The sequence below is a fragment of the Sander lucioperca genome, chromosome 17 (genome assembly GCF_008315115.2).
Source record: "Sander lucioperca isolate FBNREF2018 chromosome 17, SLUC_FBN_1.2, whole genome shotgun sequence".
NCBI lineage: Eukaryota > Metazoa > Chordata > Actinopteri > Perciformes > Percidae > Sander > Sander lucioperca.
This window is the reverse complement of record NC_050189.1, coordinates 20158720-20175751: the sequence shown is the minus strand read 5'-3', so window position 1 is coordinate 20175751 and position 17032 is coordinate 20158720. Positions and strand designations below refer to the sequence as shown.

The following is a 17032-nucleotide window of genomic DNA, read 5'->3' as shown; positions in this document are numbered from 1 at the left end:
GGAGGGGGCTTAAGTTCTGTCGATGGGTCTCCAGCATCTCCAGTTGCCATGGTAACTTCGGACTGGCTGTAGCTAAGTTACAGGAGGTTGACTGACTCGCAGCACTTCAACACGTGTGTTTTTTTCCGCTTGACAAGCCGACCAGACGTGACATGGGGGCGTGGCAGTATCGACGATTCCATTTTTTTATTTAATATTCAAGATTGTGACTTAATTTCGATAGTGACCATAGACTGTATATAAGAATGGACCAACAGGTCCCGTGTCTCTGGACGGAGACCAGTGAAGGCCGTTAGAAGCACTTTTCTGGTGATGGCTGAGCGTTACTGAGCAGCCTCCAACTGAGCTTGAAGACGTAGATGTGACGTGAGCAACCTGTCTGAAAGTTGGAAGTCTTCTGGTAGCTGTGCCAAGAGAAATCTCAATCATTCCCAATCTAGCAGAGACGGAGAGCGTAGGTATATGTAAGGAGATAACATAGACACAGGCTAATTATTGATCACTAAAATGATAGTTAACATTAGTAATTAAACTTAAACAGCTAATGGAAGTCCAAACTGCCTGAGAGCTTCTCCTGTACTATACGGTAATTCCTCTACTATGAGACAGTAAGTCTCGTGGTTATGACCCAATCGTTAGCCTATTTTTATAAAAACGTCTGCTACGGAGCCATAACGTGAGCTACAAGGTAATGGAGCCTTTTATACATTGTCGTGTTTCTTTAGAAATAAACAACGGACAAATAGAGTCTTTAAACTCTTCAGATGTAAAGTTATTCTCTGTCAAAGTGACGTCAAAATGAATGGCAGTCAATGGGATGCTAACGGGGGGTGATCGCTTTGTAGCATCAAAATGGCGCCATAGGAGGTTCGCGGTCCGAGGAGAAGCTGACCCCCTTGGGTGCAAGACTCTACTTCCGTTCTACTTCCGCTCCCTCGAGTGTGTGGGTGTATACTTCCGGTAAGATGGCGATGTTTTACTGGAAGTTTTCACCAGAAGTACTGGCCCACACACTCAACTTCAAACGTCAGCGGTTGCCATATTGTGCACAGAGCGAATTGTATTACCTTGTTATTGAAGAGACCCGTACAATGTGCCAAACATAATGAGCCACATGAAGAGACAGGGCAGCATATGACAGTAGTAACAGCTGAGAAGATTTGGGTCTGTGGTGACCAGGTCCACCTCACACAAACTTCCTTCTCCCATTCTCTCTCTTTACTACCACACACACACACACACACACACACACACACGCGGTGCAGAGTGGGGCTCTCCGATGCTCGGAGGCGATCCGTGGCCGTCTCGTTGCCCTGCCGCTGGAGGAGATACGACAGCGAGAACCGGTTGGCTTGGTCAGCGACATGAACGCATAGCGGCCGTTGGAGCTTCCGAGCACCGGGCTTCCACGGCTGCGAACGGGATTTTTAGCTTTAGGAGAAGGCATATTATCTGCTAATCCTACCGACGTAGACACTAAAGGCGTTATGTAGTTGACCCGCAGTGGTGAATTGTCTACAGTGATGAATTGTCTACAGTGGTGAATTGTCTACAGTGGTGAATTGTCTACAGTGGTGAATTGTCTACAGTGGTGAATTGTCTACAGTGGTGAATTGTCTACAGTTCTGCGCGGGCTGTTGCCGTGTTCTGATTGTTCTCATCTCAGCTCCACCGAGACAAAATAGACATGTCATTTCAAAAATCTTTCATTCATTGTCAGAATTATCATGTTTTCAAAAGCATCACTTTCATCAAATTTTATGTGACATATTTCCAGTAGGCAACTGACTGCAAGCAGACACATCCGGACAAACGAGCAGGCTAATGTGCCGGGGCTTAGCCCTGGAGAGCCCCGGCCCAATTTAACCACTGTGTGTCGGTGTATATATATATATATAGCAGATAAAGTGATTATTTATATATATAGTGCTGAGCCCTTACAAGCTAAGGTTAGCTAGCTAACTAGCTGTCTGGGCAGACAATAAGTTAGAAAAATGTAACGGCTTAATGTGCAGGGACACACCTGTAGTGAACTGTTGAAACAACATGACTCTTATTGATTTTTATTGATTACTATTGTTTATTATTGTTTTTCAGACCTGATTGTGGTAACAGTTCATCCTGGAGATGATGTCATTCTACCATGTCAGGCTGCTGGTTCCTCCATCAGAGCTGTAGAGTGGACCAGACCTGACCTGGAGCCAGATACCGTCCTCTTATACAGAGATGAACACTTGGATACATACGACCAGCATCCATCCTTTAATGGCAGAGTAGACCTGGTGGACAGAGATCTGAAGGACGGAGACGTGTCTTTAACTCTGAAGAATGTGAGAAGACACGACACTGGGACATACGAGTGTCGAGTTATAACCGCTGGTTCTGACCCAATCAGAACCATCAGAACCATCAGAATCGTCCGTCTGCAGGTTACAGAGCCAGGTGAGTGAGTCTCTCTCAGAGAGTTTTTCTGTTTTTCATTAAGTAATGGAGGTGAAAGCACTGGAAACACAACATTCATTAGTATTTAGAGATGATGCAGACATCCAGTGTGATGAAGAAAACTTGCCTCATGATGCTGGAGAGAGGCAGGATCAGTCACACTATTCTTTGGTACTGTTACGCACCTTTCCAGTAATTCCATAAATTACTAGAGACAAAATACTATATTGAAACAAACTGCTGAATTTCATTCGTTCTTGTTTACCTTACGTAGAAATTGGTATATTATAAAATATATATCTTTTCTTTAAAGAAACTATTGAGTAGTGGGAAGTCACTCAAACTGTAAAGATGAAAAGTTTGTAATTTCTGTCTTGGTGTTTGATGCTAGTGTTTTTACTCTCAGTGTGTTCTGAGTGACAGTGTGTGTGTGTGTGTGTGTGTGTGTGTGTGTGTGTGTGTGTGTTATCTCAGTGAGGATGGTTCATAGTGTCTGGCTGCACTGAGCCTGTTCTGAGATGTGTGTTAAGAGTTGTGTTGCTGTGAATGAGTTTTGCAGGTGATGTGAACTGGTTAGCTCAGGTGACTGGTGGTAATACAGACTGTGGTTAGAGTTTTGCACACGTGGTTTCAGTTGTGCCCACTGTCGTTTAGAAGTCAAGAAAACTAATTCATTGCTGAGTTGCCCATGCCTTCACTAACGGCCCATTCTGATAATGGACCAGGAAGCAGGCCACACTGAACAATTCACCAATGTTCCCACATATAGACAGTGGTATGTCCTTGTCGAACAGTTTGTTCTCTTTCACTCTCCTTATGCACCTCTCCACATGCACTCTCAGACGTGCAATTGACTGTGTCTGTCTGACATCCTCTCGACTCATTTGTTGTTTGTTGCTGAGAAAGGCAGGCCGGTACACCTTACAAGGAGCAAGGTTGTCCACAACAAACCCTTTGTCTACCATGATCGCCATACCTGGCTTCAGCAGCTTTACAATCCCGGACAGCTTGAAGATAGAGAAAACCTCACTCTGAAGGAGCAGAGAGGATGGCGTCTGACAGAATATCTCTGTACAATCAAGGACCACCTGTGTATCAGAAAAAGCTGCAAACTCAGGTGGCAGGTGAGCTCTCACTGTCTCTGGAGGAATCCAAAGGCGCTCGCTTCCCAGCAGGCAGTACAGGAAATGAGTCCACGTGGAGATGATCCGACTTGCAGTAGTACGGTGAATGTTGAACCGCTCTGCAAGGTCCCTGAGAGGAAAACCCACTGACAGGTACAGCAGGAACAGCAGACACTCGTCAATGGGGCTCAGTTTCTGTTGAGATAGAAAAACAAAAGTCACTGTTTAGTTACCTTGACATTGTTATTACAAAGTATAAATCAGAAAATAATACCAACATCAGCTGGTTGGCTTTTACTTTTTTAATTAGATGTAGTTAACTCCACAAACCAAAAGGGGCAATTACGAAATAAAACAGTTTGTATCCAATTTCATAGTTACATTAGGCCTAGCTACAACTCTATGCACGTCATGTTACCACATTTGTTACCTACCGTTGTTGTTGGGTGATGGACTGTGCTGATGCTGGCAGAGGCTGTCTTGGCGCTGGTTATGCGCACCATCTTGTGGATCACAGCAGGTTCAATTAATCTCCAAAATGCCATGAAACTCCTGTAGGACGCAAACCTGGTATAAAAACGCACAAACTTCCTTCTCCCATTCTCTCTCTTTACTACCACACACACACACACACACCCGGTGCAGAGTGGGGCTCTCCGATGCTCGGAGGCGATCCGTGGCCGTCTCGTTGCCCTGCCGCTGGAGGAGATACGACAGCGAGAACCGGTTGGCTTGGTCAGCGACATGAACGCATAGCGGCCGTTGGAGCTTCCGAGCACCGGGCTTCCACGGCCGGACAAACGAGCAGGCTTATGTGCCGGGGCTTAGCCCTGGAGAGCCCCGGCACAATTTAACCACTGTGTGTCGGTGTATACATATAGCAGATAAAGTGATTATTTATATATATAGTGCTGAGCCCTTACAAGCTAAGGTTAGCTAGCTAACTAGCTGTCTGGGCAGACAATAAGTTAGAAAAATGTAACGGCTTAATGTGCAGGGACACACCTGTAGTGAACTGTTGAAACAACATGACTCTTATTGATTTTTATTGATTACTATTGTTTATTATTGTTTTTCAGACCTGATTGTGGTAACAGTGGATCCTGGAGATGATGTCATTCTGCCATGTCGGGCTGCTGATCCCTCCATCAGAGCTGTAAAGTGGACCAGACCTGACCTGAAGCCAGATATCGTCCTCTTATACAGTGATGGACACTTGAAGACAGACGTCCAGAATCCATCCTTTAAGGACAGGGTGGAGCTGGTGGACAGAGATCTGAAGGACAGAGACGTGTCTTTAATTCTGAAGAATGTGAACAGACACGATGCTGGAACATACGAGTGTCGAGTTATAACCGATGGTTCTGATGGTTCTGACCCAATCAGAACCATCAGAACCATCAGAACCGTCCGTCTGCAGGTTCCAGGTGAGTAATTCTCTCTCAGAGAGTATTTCTGAGTACCAGGTTGTAGCTGCAGCTCCTCTAGAGTCTCCATGATGAGTTGGTCCCAGAGAGTCAGACAGAGAGAGAATCACTTCAGATCATCTCAACATTTAGAGAATAAATGTGCTTAGATTTGTGGTAGCATGCTAGCTAGAGGACCAGTTAGTTAGCGAGCAAGCTAACATTAGCCACTCAGCTAAAACCACAACATCACAGTTTATTTCACCTCAGTGTCACTTTTTGGATGTTTTCAGCACCGGGGGGGTAAAGCGTTTTAACGTTACTCAACACCGCTGAGAGACTTACTTCATGGCTGGGGCCGAGTATCTCCGGGGCCGCGGAGATACTCGGCCGAGTATCTCCGGGGCGAGGATACGCCGTAACGTGTAGTTACATTATTTGAGAGGTGACATCAGGCTGCAGCGTAGTCTCGGTATCTCCACGTACCTCCGTACGGAGTCACGGAGTAGATTTAACTCAGAAACATAAAATGGTCTTACAGAGCCAGGTGAGGTAGTCTCTCTCAGAGAGTTTTTCTGAGTATCAGGTTGTAGCTGCAGTTTCTAACATCAGAGAGGATGAAGACTGCTCCACTATCACACATTTACTGACTCAGATGTTTATTATCTTCAGGTCCTGAGGATAGAAACTCCTCTCCTGGAGGCTCATATGTTGGACTGGCAGCAGCTGTTGCAGCTGTTCTGGTTCTTGCAGCTGCTGCAGTGGTTGGTGTCCTGATGTATAAAAGACCTAAGAAGAAGAGATCAGGACAACCTGATGATGATGAAGCATCGGCCGGTTAGTTCCTCTAACATCTCCCAGAGCTCTTAACACCTGATGTTTTCTCATGTGCTGTATATTGTAGGATTTTGAGCTAAAATGTGACCGATTTGACCGGTCTGGCCCTAAAAAGGCCAGACTTAATCTGACTTCAATTCTTTGGTCACTATTTTGTGTTTGTTTACTGGTAGATCAGAGAAATAAAACTCAGGAATCAAATCAAGACCAGGATTCGTCCAGTTAAAGTTAATAACAAGTTTAGTGAATGATATTGCAGAATACAAGTACATGTACATGGATCTGATACAAGGCAAAGTCTATCTATCTATCTATCTATCTATCTATCTATCTATCTATCTATCTATCTATCTATCTATCTATCTATCTATCTCCTATCTATCTATCTCTACTGCTGTGGGTGTGAGGTCATGTGCAGATCTGCTATTTGGTCTGTTTTGGGGGGGGGGGTGGTCTGTGTATCTGAGTCTGAGATCCTCTAGGGTCTCCATGATGAGATGGTCCAGAGGAGGGTCAGACTGAGAGATTTAGTTTAAATTATCTTTACCTTTAGAGAACTAGAACTAACATTAATGTTACTCAACACCGCTGAGAGACTTACTTCACGGCGGGGGCTGGCCGCCGGTTCCGAGGGCTGTCTGCCGAGTATCTCCGGTGCCGAGCCGCGGCCCCGGAGATACTCGGCCGAGGATACGCCGTAACGTGTAGTTACATTATTTGAGAGGTGACGTCAGATTCGGTATCTCCACGTACCGCCGTACGTAGTCACGGAGTAGATTTAACTCAGAAACATAAAATGGTCTTTAGGGGTGAGAGACAGTGACTATGAAAGAGATGAGATCTGATATTAAACAACATTTCCTGAAGGATTAGACCTGAACTATTGATGAGTCATGTCAACACGTATCTCAGTGAGGAGCTTCTTACGGCGGCCGACAGGAGCAGACGCCCTGCAACTTAAGAAAACACACGCAAACAGACAAAACACAAGCAAATTAAGAAAACAACTTCATTAATTTGACAACACATGTGCAGCGTTCAGCAAACGCGCTGCAAATACACACAATACAACCAAATACATAAACACACTGCAAATACACACAACACAACCAAATACATAAACACACTGCAAATACACACAACACAACCAAATACATAAACACACTGCAAATACAACAACACAACCAAATACATAAACACACTGCAAATACACACAACACAACCAAATACATAAACACACTGCAAATATGAAACGATGCAAAAAGAAAAGCACACAAACCCAGAAAACAAATGCAACAAAAAAACGCTGCATCCAGATTACACAACGGAAGTTCTCCAGACCTCTAGAGGGAGCAGCTGGTGGAACAGCTGGATTTACGACCGTTATTAACCGATATTAAATTCATATTATTATTGTTATTATTAATAACATAATATATTATTAATATACAGTCTATGCTCCCGTCTCATGACCTCCCGGCTGGTGCCGTCCCCGAGCTTCGGTTTTTCAAAATAAAAGCTGGCGTCTGGTCCGTTATGTGTTTGTACTTTGGTGTGTTGGGTGTTTGTGAACTAAACAGTACGACAATCATGCTGATGAATACAATAACTTTTTCAGCAGATGTCTTACTTACAACACGATGGAGTTAGTAAACCAGTTTAGTGTTTATATGTGCGAGCGTGATTTCTTCAGTTTGGTAAATCCCACGGTGAATTGGCTGGTTTACTAACATGGAGGGACTAGAAATCCTGTCTGGTTTATGTATTTCAAGAGCGAATTGCTCCACAATATGAATACAGATTGGTCACTTATTTTGTTGGTAACTGTTGTTGTATAATCACAATATTACACTTGAGGAGGCCTACACTTCAGTAATTTCAGACCTGGAAATTAAACCCTCTCATGTGGCTTAAACAAACGTCAACGTTAAACGCTGATGCAGTTTTAAATGTTTTATCACCACGAGGTTACAGACGTCTCTGCTGATGAGTATCAGCTGACCTGAGACACACACACACACCAAACCAGAGAAAACAGATCTCAAACATAGACTTCATATTTACAGTCTCTCTCTCTCTCTCTCCCTCCCTCCCTCCCTCCCCGTGGGGTCTAAAATCCAGCTGTTCCACCAGCTGCTCCCTCTAGAGGTCTGGAGAACATCAACGACAACAGGACATACGAGTTACGAGTTGAACCAGGTGGTTCCGGACGTAAAAAGAGAGCCATCATCGACTCTGAGCCAATCAGAATCCTCGATCTGCAGTTTACAGACTCAGGTGAGGTAGTCTCTCTCAGAGAGTTTTTCTGAGTATCAGGTCGTAGCTGCAGTTTCTAACATCAGAGAGGATGAAGACTGCTCCACTATCACACATTTACTGACTCAGATGTTTTATTATCTTCAGGTTCTGAGGATGGAGACTCCTCTCCTGAAGACCTATATGGTGGACTGCTTCTTGTAACTGCTGCAGTGGTTGGTGTCCTGACATATAAAAGACGTAAGAACAAGAGATCAGGACAACCTGCTGATGATGATGATGAAGAATCAGCTGATAACTTCATCTAACATCTCCCAGAGCTCTTACCACCTGATGTTTTCTCATGTGCTGTATATACAACATGATTATCATTACTGCTGTGGGTGTGAGGTCATGTCCAGATCTGCTATTTGGTCAGTTTGCCCCCCCCCATCGTAGTGGTGGGGGGGTCTGTGTATCTGAATCTGTATTAGAGCTTAGATCGGCCCAAAATATCAAGCCCGAACCAGCCCGAGCCCGAGCACGTTGAGTCCGAGCCCGGCCCGGCCCGACACATTAACTGTAATTATGAGCCCGAGCCCGATTTAAACCAGACACTTTTTTAATACGTGGGCCGTTATAACTGACGTTCAAAACTATAACTCAGAGTTGTTTGAACTACAGAAATCTGTTTAGAATAATACAACAAGGACGAAGCTGTAAACTGTTAGTTTATTCAGAATGGAACGGATCGCAAATGGATCTGAATGAAGAAACGTAAAAAAAAGAAACAATGATGAACAACATATTGTTGTCACTGCCCACGACTTGTTTAAACTGCTTCCATACCTCCGACTTTCCTCCACCCTTGCTCAAAGTTAATTCTCCTGTTTTTCTTTTGCACTTAAGATACACCATATGGCCCAGCAGGCCCGGTGTGACGCTCCACCATACGGCCCAGCAGGCCCGGTGTGATGCTCCACCATACGGCCCAGCAGGCCCGGTGTGATGCTCCACCATACGGCCCAGCAGGCCCGGTGTGATGCTCCACCATACGGCCCAGCAGGCCCGGTGTGACGCTCCACCATACGGCCCAGCAGGCCCGGTGTGATGCTCCACAATACGGCCCAGCAGGCCCGGTGTGATGCTCCACCATACGGCCCAGCAGGCCCGGTGTGATGCTCCACCATACGGCCCAGCAGGCCCGGTGTGATGCTCCACCATACAGCCCAGCAGGCCCGGTGTGATGCTCCACCATACGGCCCAGCAGGCCTGGTGTGATGCGTGCGAGAGGAGGAGACTCCGCGCATGAAGTGCTGCATTTTGTAACTGCAGCCTAAATTTTGTACACATTTGTTACTTTTATATAGCTTATATATACATATTTATAATAGTTCTGATTATGGCATAGCTTTCTCCCCACCCAATTAGGCTAAATAGGTAATGGATAAAAAAAAATGCTTGATCAAGGGCTCGGCCCGGCCCGAGGATAGTGGCGGAAATAACGGCCCGAGCCTGGCCCGAGGTCGTGTCGGGCTCGGGTCGGACTCGGGCTTGGGCCGAGAATCTAAACTCTAATCTGTATTATCAGGGCCAAGTTGTTAAAAATTGTAATCTGGATGAAGTTGATCCAGATTTGGAAATCCCATGTTTTGCTCTCCAGGATCACCTGATCCATCTTACTGTTCTGCCAGTTTTTAAAGGAACATTGGATTGGATCACTGGGATCCAAATACCAAATTTGAGGATGACCAAATCCTGTTGACCAGAGCCTTAAATGGAGCCAACAGTGTAGCCTGCTGGCTCAGCAGAGAACTACAGGTAAAGAACTACAGGTAAAGAACTACAGGTAAAGAACTACAGGTAAAGAACTACAGATAAAGAACTACAGGTAAAGAACTACAGATAAAGAACTACAGGTAAAGAACTACAGGTAGGACACTGATAGTTATTGTTTGTTTTAATTTTAAGAAACATTTGACATTCTTTATTTTGTTATAATGTTAAATAACAAAACAAAAACAATACTATCCAATAGTATTCCAACTGAATCCAGCCTTCTGATGGGATCAGGATAATCCTGTTTTTGGTTTTGGACCAAATAGATCCCAAATCAAGTTCAAAGATTTGAAAAACCTAAAGAGCAGGTTTGAAATGTAAGATCAGATTACATGATCTGATCTGAGTTCAGAATCCCTCTTTTCCTGTTGAAAAACCCATTTCCAAGATTTGATCCAACTGGCTGGATTACTTTAGAAAAACTGGGTCCAGAATNCAACACAAGTTTTAATGTTTGACATGGATGTTAATCTGTGATTAATATTTATTAGAACAAATACCAATACATACACACATATATACTGTATGTGCATTCATATACATTTAATATACACAAAATATTTTAATCATGCAATACGTAAGCTGGTTTATGTCAAAGTTTAGTCAGGAGACGGTTTTAAAACCATTTAGACCACACCACCAAAGGGTATTTTACGGTAATTTGTTACAGTGCAGAAGACAGCCTAATGTTACTCAGGAAAATACCATGAAGATCAATTACAACCACTAATCTACAATGCTAGAATATGATGTGTGAATCTCTCTCTCTCTCTCGTATGGGCTAAAATATACATTTCCTAAGTAACAGATTAACTCCCACTGCTAGCTTTTATATAAATGTATATTTTCAGACTAGCATTCAGTCGGTCCTCTATTATCTGCTACTTTAGTTTTGTTTTTACAGAGTTTCCTTCTCTACATATTATATGTTTTGCTTCCTCGTATATCTGGACATAGAACAGAAAGACACTGAAGAACTTGGACTCTGAAGTCTAGAAACTATAAAGATAATTAAGTTATGAACTCAATGCACACTGTAAACATGACTGGAACTGTGTATTCATCAATTTAAAAAAATAATATAATATCTACAGAAACCATTGAGGTGTCCTCTCCCTGTTGTTCCATTAATGTACAGTAGTCTACACTATATATAGTTACTGGTCCAGTGAACTAAGACTAGAACTAAGGAGGACTGTATAATTAGGATAGGTTTTATAATTGTACAATCCTCTCAAATTATAGTCCCAGTTTACTGGACAGAACACACACTGTGTGCTAAGAATGCCAAATACAATGAACATGGAAAAGTAATATACTGTACATGATCCTTTATTGTCAAAGAATACAAAAAGAAATCAATCATCTAAAAAGATGTATTGGTCTCTGACCAGTCTGCTGTTGTTAGAACCATTATAGAAACACGTGTATAGACTTTATATATTATCTTCATCACTGACTTCATTATAGAAACACGTGTATAGACTTTATATATTATCTTCATCACTGACTTCATTATAGAAACACGTGTATAGACTTTATATATTATCTTCATCACTGACTTCATTATAGAAACACGTGTATAGACTTTATATATTATCTTCATCACTGACTTCATTATAGAAACACGTGTATAGACTTTATATATTATCTTCATCACTGACTTCATTATAGAAACACGTGTATAGGACTTTATATATTATCTTCATCACTGACTTCATTATAGAAACACGTGTATAGACTTTATATATTATCTTCATCACTGACTTCATTATAGAAACACGTGTATAGACTTTATATATTATCTTCATCACTGACTTCATTATAGAAACACGTGTATAGACTTTATATATTATCTTCACCACTGACTTCATTTAAAACACGTTTAAACTTCATCAGCCTTCTCTAATTATGCGCAATAGCCAGACAAACTCTACAGTCATACAAATTAGCCAAATCCATAAACATGACTCTGATTGGCTAATACTCTTTTCCTTCAATGATTGGATTGGCAGAGACAGATTAGGGCGGGACATCTGTTCACCTCGCAGGTAAAACTAAAACACACTCCCCTTTCTTGTTTAGTAGAAGCTTACCTTTCCTCTGTGAAGAAGATAACGGAGGATCTCCTCTCTCTCAGCTCTCATGGCTCCAGTTCTGTTCCTGTTGGCATTTCTCTCTGGAGCAGCTTCTGGTAAATATATTTTATTATGAAAAGATTTATGTAACGTTAGATATTAAATGTTTTATTGGCATGGGTGTACATTTCGTCTTAACAAAGTAGCGCCAAACTCAGTTTCCCAGAGGGCCACATTGGAAAATAAGAATCACATCCAGGGTGTAGTTTATTGACATGCTTTTATTTTGAAAAAGTCTAATATCTTTGACTGAAATATTGCATCCATGTCTTATATAGTCTTCTCCCTTACGGTTTGGTCCACATAAAGCCCTAAAAAAGTCAGAAAAGTCTGGAAATCTGTTTAATTCTCTCTAAACATCAGATGAAGAGATTCTTCTCTCTAATACAGATGATGCTGAACTGAGCCTCAGCACGCTAACGTAGCTAACGTTAGCTAACGTAGCTAACGTTAGCTACGTTAGCTGTCCGGGCGGACACTAGCCAGATTAGTAAAAGTAAACATCTTAATGTTTCATTGTCACACTTATCGAAGTGATGAAAACCCATTACTATCATCAGATGGGTGGTGACTTTGTTCAGTTAATTTCCTGTTAACAGTGTGACGTTACTAACGTTAGCATTAAAGCACGGTGGGTCGGATTAGCAGGCTAGCTAGCTACCAAACAAGCTAGGTAATGTAACGTTATTATCACTAACATAGAGGACTCACGGATAAATACATCGGTTACATCTTTATACCTGACTACTTTATTTACTAAGCATCATCTGTATTAGAGAAAATAATCACTTTATCTGATGTTTGAAGTAAATAAATAGACTTGCGGCCTACTTCCCCCGGAGTTGTGTGTGTCGTAGGGTGACTAACCAGATTTCCCGGAGCTAAAACTGGCGTCGTGCCAAGGTATTTATCCATGGATGTATTAAGAGAACTTTTCGCGCCAGGATTTGTATCCCATGGCAGCGGGAGCGCGCGTCACGTGCACTCAGAGCGGAGCTCCGGTCCCCCTACAGGTTGTCTCATGGGAACTACAGCTGCAGCTAAAAGTTACATAGTGCTGCTTTAATTTAGTTTTAATATGGCTTTTCAATTAACCGCTTTGTTCACCTGTCTACCATAGAAGTTACAGAAGGGATACACAAAATATCAGGCTGTTTTTCACCTGATATAATGTGTATCCCCCTATCTCCATATTATCTCAACAAATAACACACATGATGGCAGGACAGACCCTTTGCACGTTAGGGGAGGAGATACACAAAATATTAGGTAAAAAAACGGCCTGATATTTTGTGTATCCCCTTTTAAGTTTGGGAGAAAACAGCAGACATCTCCATGTTATCTCAGGTTATTTATTGTGACCTGGTAAAGATAGAAAATAACACACATGATGACAGGACAGACCCTTTGCATGTTAGGGGAGGGATACACATTATAGCAGGTGGAAAAACAGCCTGATATGTGTATTGCCTATGTCACTTTTGCTAGAAAACAGCAGACATCTCCATACTAAATTAAATCAAAACAGAAATCACGTTAGAGGGCAGGGAGGGATGGGTTAGCAAAGACGAGGAAAAAATATTGTTCATAAACCTGCATGACTAACGTAGCTAGGCCTGTCAGTCGGCCTGTGTAGCTACGGTGATGTCAATATGGAACTTTGGAAAACACTGTCGATGAATCCACAATAATAAACTACGCATTAAACAATTCACACGTCGCCTTAATGTAACAGACAAATAAACGTATTTATGTAGATAAATGAGATCCTTGTTACTATGGAAAACCCTGTCCAGGGCTCTAGAGTGGGACCATTTTGGTCGCACATGCAACCAAAATTTGTAAGGGTGCGACTAAGATTTTCAGGTCAGACACAGACAGTAACTAAATTATTTTGATCGTAGGCTCCTCATCTAATGAGGGTTTTTTCCGGTAAAATTAACAAAATTGCAGCAACAGCCTTTTTCAGTTTAGTGTGAGATTTATGTTGAGTTTTTTTCTAAAAGAATTAACGAAACATTTTGAGCATTAAACACTTAATTTCCTGCATTCAGGTGAATTTTTATGCAGCCATTTCTACATTTTTCTGAATCAATGTATGCTGGAAATATCTTTATGTAAAGAGAAACATAGATTACAATCCAAATATAAAAACATAATATATTACAATAAGGCTCTCAGGCATTCTGTATTGTTTTCATCTATTTATTCTCCTGTAGATCAACTTTTCTAATTCTATCTGAGTCAGCACACATGTAGCCTCTAGAGGCATCATTTACTCCTCCCTCCTCTTTTGTGTCTTTTGTTGTAATAAAGCCCTGGACTGTAATATTTCAGATGTGTTTGAGCAACATTTCTGCTCATGTTCAAAACTTTGAGCACTTTCAAAATACAGTATATCTGTGTTCTCTGAGCTTTGGAGGAGTTGTGATATTTTGAGAAAAATAAAGTTATAATAGGCTATTACAAGAATAAAGTCACTATATTTCAGAAAATATTCTATACCTGCACCATAGTCTGCTGTGCATTACGTGATTGCCACACGTCAATGAACCGACTCACTCCTGTTCTCTTCAAGCCCCCAGGAAGAGCGCCGTGTCTTAAAGCCACCATGGGCTTAGCGGATAACGGTGGTACTGCCCCCCACGGCCCAGAAAGACTTCTCACAGAGACTTTGCATGACCAAAGAAACGTCTATATTTCAGCGGATCATTTTTTTTAGGGGGGTACATCAACTTACCAGCTCGAACACTTAAAGGGTCCTTGTTTAAAACGTTACGATCCATGAAATAACTGGCCTTTCAAAATAAAAACACGTAAGGGCCCTGTTCATGTGGCACAGACATATTAATTGCATTTCTTGTCTGTTAAGAGGCACAAAGGCACTCTAAAACTTGCCCCGACCACTGCCGTTTTAGCTCAGGGGACGCTTGTACATGTAGCTGCAGCTTCTCTGTGTTACCTGCACTGATTCGGGTCAGGTTTTTTCTTCTCCTTCTCCTTTTTAAGATCAGTTTCCAAAAGAAGATTATTATTCCTCTTTTTAGTCAACTTTAGCATGGGTTCATAAACTTATGAGCACCACTGTACATATAGGTTATTTGTCGGCTTGTTGAGCCACACATCAGTTTGAATTATGTTTTTATATTTTTTATTTGCGCTCTGATCGCTACCACTACCAGGGTTGCAACTGAAATAAAAGGCTAAAGCAACGGCAGTTTATGGAAAGGACAAGTGTAATTTTGGTCAGATCTTGGTCCTGACTGATGGAGAAGTGATATTAATAAGAGTTGTGATTTACACATCTACAGCGTCGGCTATTTTTGTTGCCAGCTTTCCTTCCTGTTTTAGGAAGCAGTGACTGTATTACGTTTTGCCTGTTAAACCGTGTCTGTGTTCTTCATATTTATGTAGAATTATAATTTCCTCTTCTTATATAAAATATGCGGCTCTGGTAGATGTTTGTGATTGGTCGTGCTGTGCAAACACCGCCTCTTTTATGTGAACGTGCATGTTGCTGCATTGGGAAACCCTGATGGTTGAACTAGTTGTTAACCACCGTCGTGTCACAGCTTATGGAGGACCGCGGTTGTTAGGTTAGTGAAATAACATGACTTTTTATTATTATAGTAAAGGACGGAGACGTGTCTTTAATTCTGAAGAATGTGAGAAGCATCGACAACGGAACATACAAGTGTGGAGTTGCACCAGATAGTTCAAGACGTACAAAGAGATCCAACATCAACTCTGAGCCAATCAGAACCGTCCGTCTCAAGGTTACAGACCCATTGACTGAGGTAACAATGCGCCCTGGAGATGATGTCATTCTGCCATGTCAGGCTGCAACGTTCAACATCAGTGTTGTAAAGTGGACCAGACCTGACCTGGAGCCAAAGTATGTCCTCTTATACAGTGATGGACACTTGAAGCCATACAACCAGCATCCATCCTTTAAGGACAGGGTGGAGCTGGTGGACAGAGATCTGAAGGACAGAGACGTGTCTTTAATTCTGAAGAATGTGAACAGACACGACAACGGAACATATGAGTGTCGAGTTGGAACCGGTGGCCCATTCAGATTCATCAGAACCGTCCGTCTGCAGGTTCCAGATCCAGCAGGTGAGGTAGTCTCTCTCAGAGAGTTTTTCTGAGTATCAGGTTGTAGCTGCAGTTTCTAACATCAGAGAGGATGAAGACTGCTCCACTATCACACATTTACTGACTCATATGTTTATTATCTTCAGGTTCTGAGGATAGAAACTCCTCTCCTGGAGGCCGAGACCTTGGACTGGCTGCAGTTGTTCTGGTTCTTGTAGCTGCTGCAGTGGTTGGTGTCCTGATGTATAAAAGACCTAAGAAGAAGAGACCAGGACAACCTGCTGATGATGAAGCATCAGCTGATAAGTTCATCAACATCTCCCAGAGCTCTTAACACCTGACTGTTTTCTCATGTGCTGTATATACAACATGATTATCATTACTGCTGTGGGTGTGAGGTCATGTACAGATCTGATATTTAGTCTGTTTGCCCCCCCCCCCCCCCTTCGCCATTTTAATATTAAATGTTTCTTTAGTTGTAAATATCAGCAGACGGAGCACCCCCCAAATATCTTCTAATCAGGTGTAGAGAGATCTTCATCATGTCTTCTGTGTGTTTTGATAATAATACATTTTACAGTGTTTCCCACAGATTAGGAAGCAATTTGTGGCGGGGGGGTGTTAGTGTTAGTAGAGGGGAAACTACTCTGAGCTGTGTTTTCAAGGTGTAGTTCAGAGAAATATGATCCGCCGTGAGCACGCTGGATTTTACTTTGAAAATTAACCGGATGTTTTATTTTGTTTCTGTGCTCGACTTCCTGTCCCGCACTATCTGAATTGTGCTGAATTGCTGCTGAGCTCTCCGGAGTCCGGCAACAATAGAAGCTCTGGTATCTGCTCCGGAGGGCTGGGACCGCTGGAGCTGGGACTGAGTCGGGACGCAGACGTTCTGCAGTCAGTGGATCCCAGCCCT

General features: G+C 42.4%; 2 protein-coding genes and 1 pseudogene across 5 annotated transcripts in view; 2 read left to right on the top strand and 1 right to left on the bottom strand.

Annotated features, from left to right (window-relative positions):
* Window positions 1-17032, top strand: part of LOC116034141 (hemicentin-1-like) — a 1482957-nt gene that overhangs the window by 1007675 nt on the left and 458250 nt on the right. Inside the window, exons 28-30 of the mRNA XM_035993823.1 lie at window positions 2098-2442; window positions 4646-4848; window positions 15657-15709. Coding sequence (XP_035849716.1) covers window positions 2098-2442; window positions 4646-4848; window positions 15657-15709 — 601 coding nt within the window. The remainder of the gene's footprint in view (window positions 1-2097; window positions 2443-4645; window positions 4849-15656; window positions 15710-17032) is intronic.
* LOC116034899 (gastrula zinc finger protein XlCGF49.1-like) overlaps window positions 1-17032 on the top strand; it is a 390500-nt gene that overhangs the window by 249336 nt on the left and 124132 nt on the right. The window lies entirely within an intron of this gene.
* Window positions 1-17032, bottom strand: part of LOC116034906 — a 399592-nt pseudogene that overhangs the window by 272981 nt on the left and 109579 nt on the right.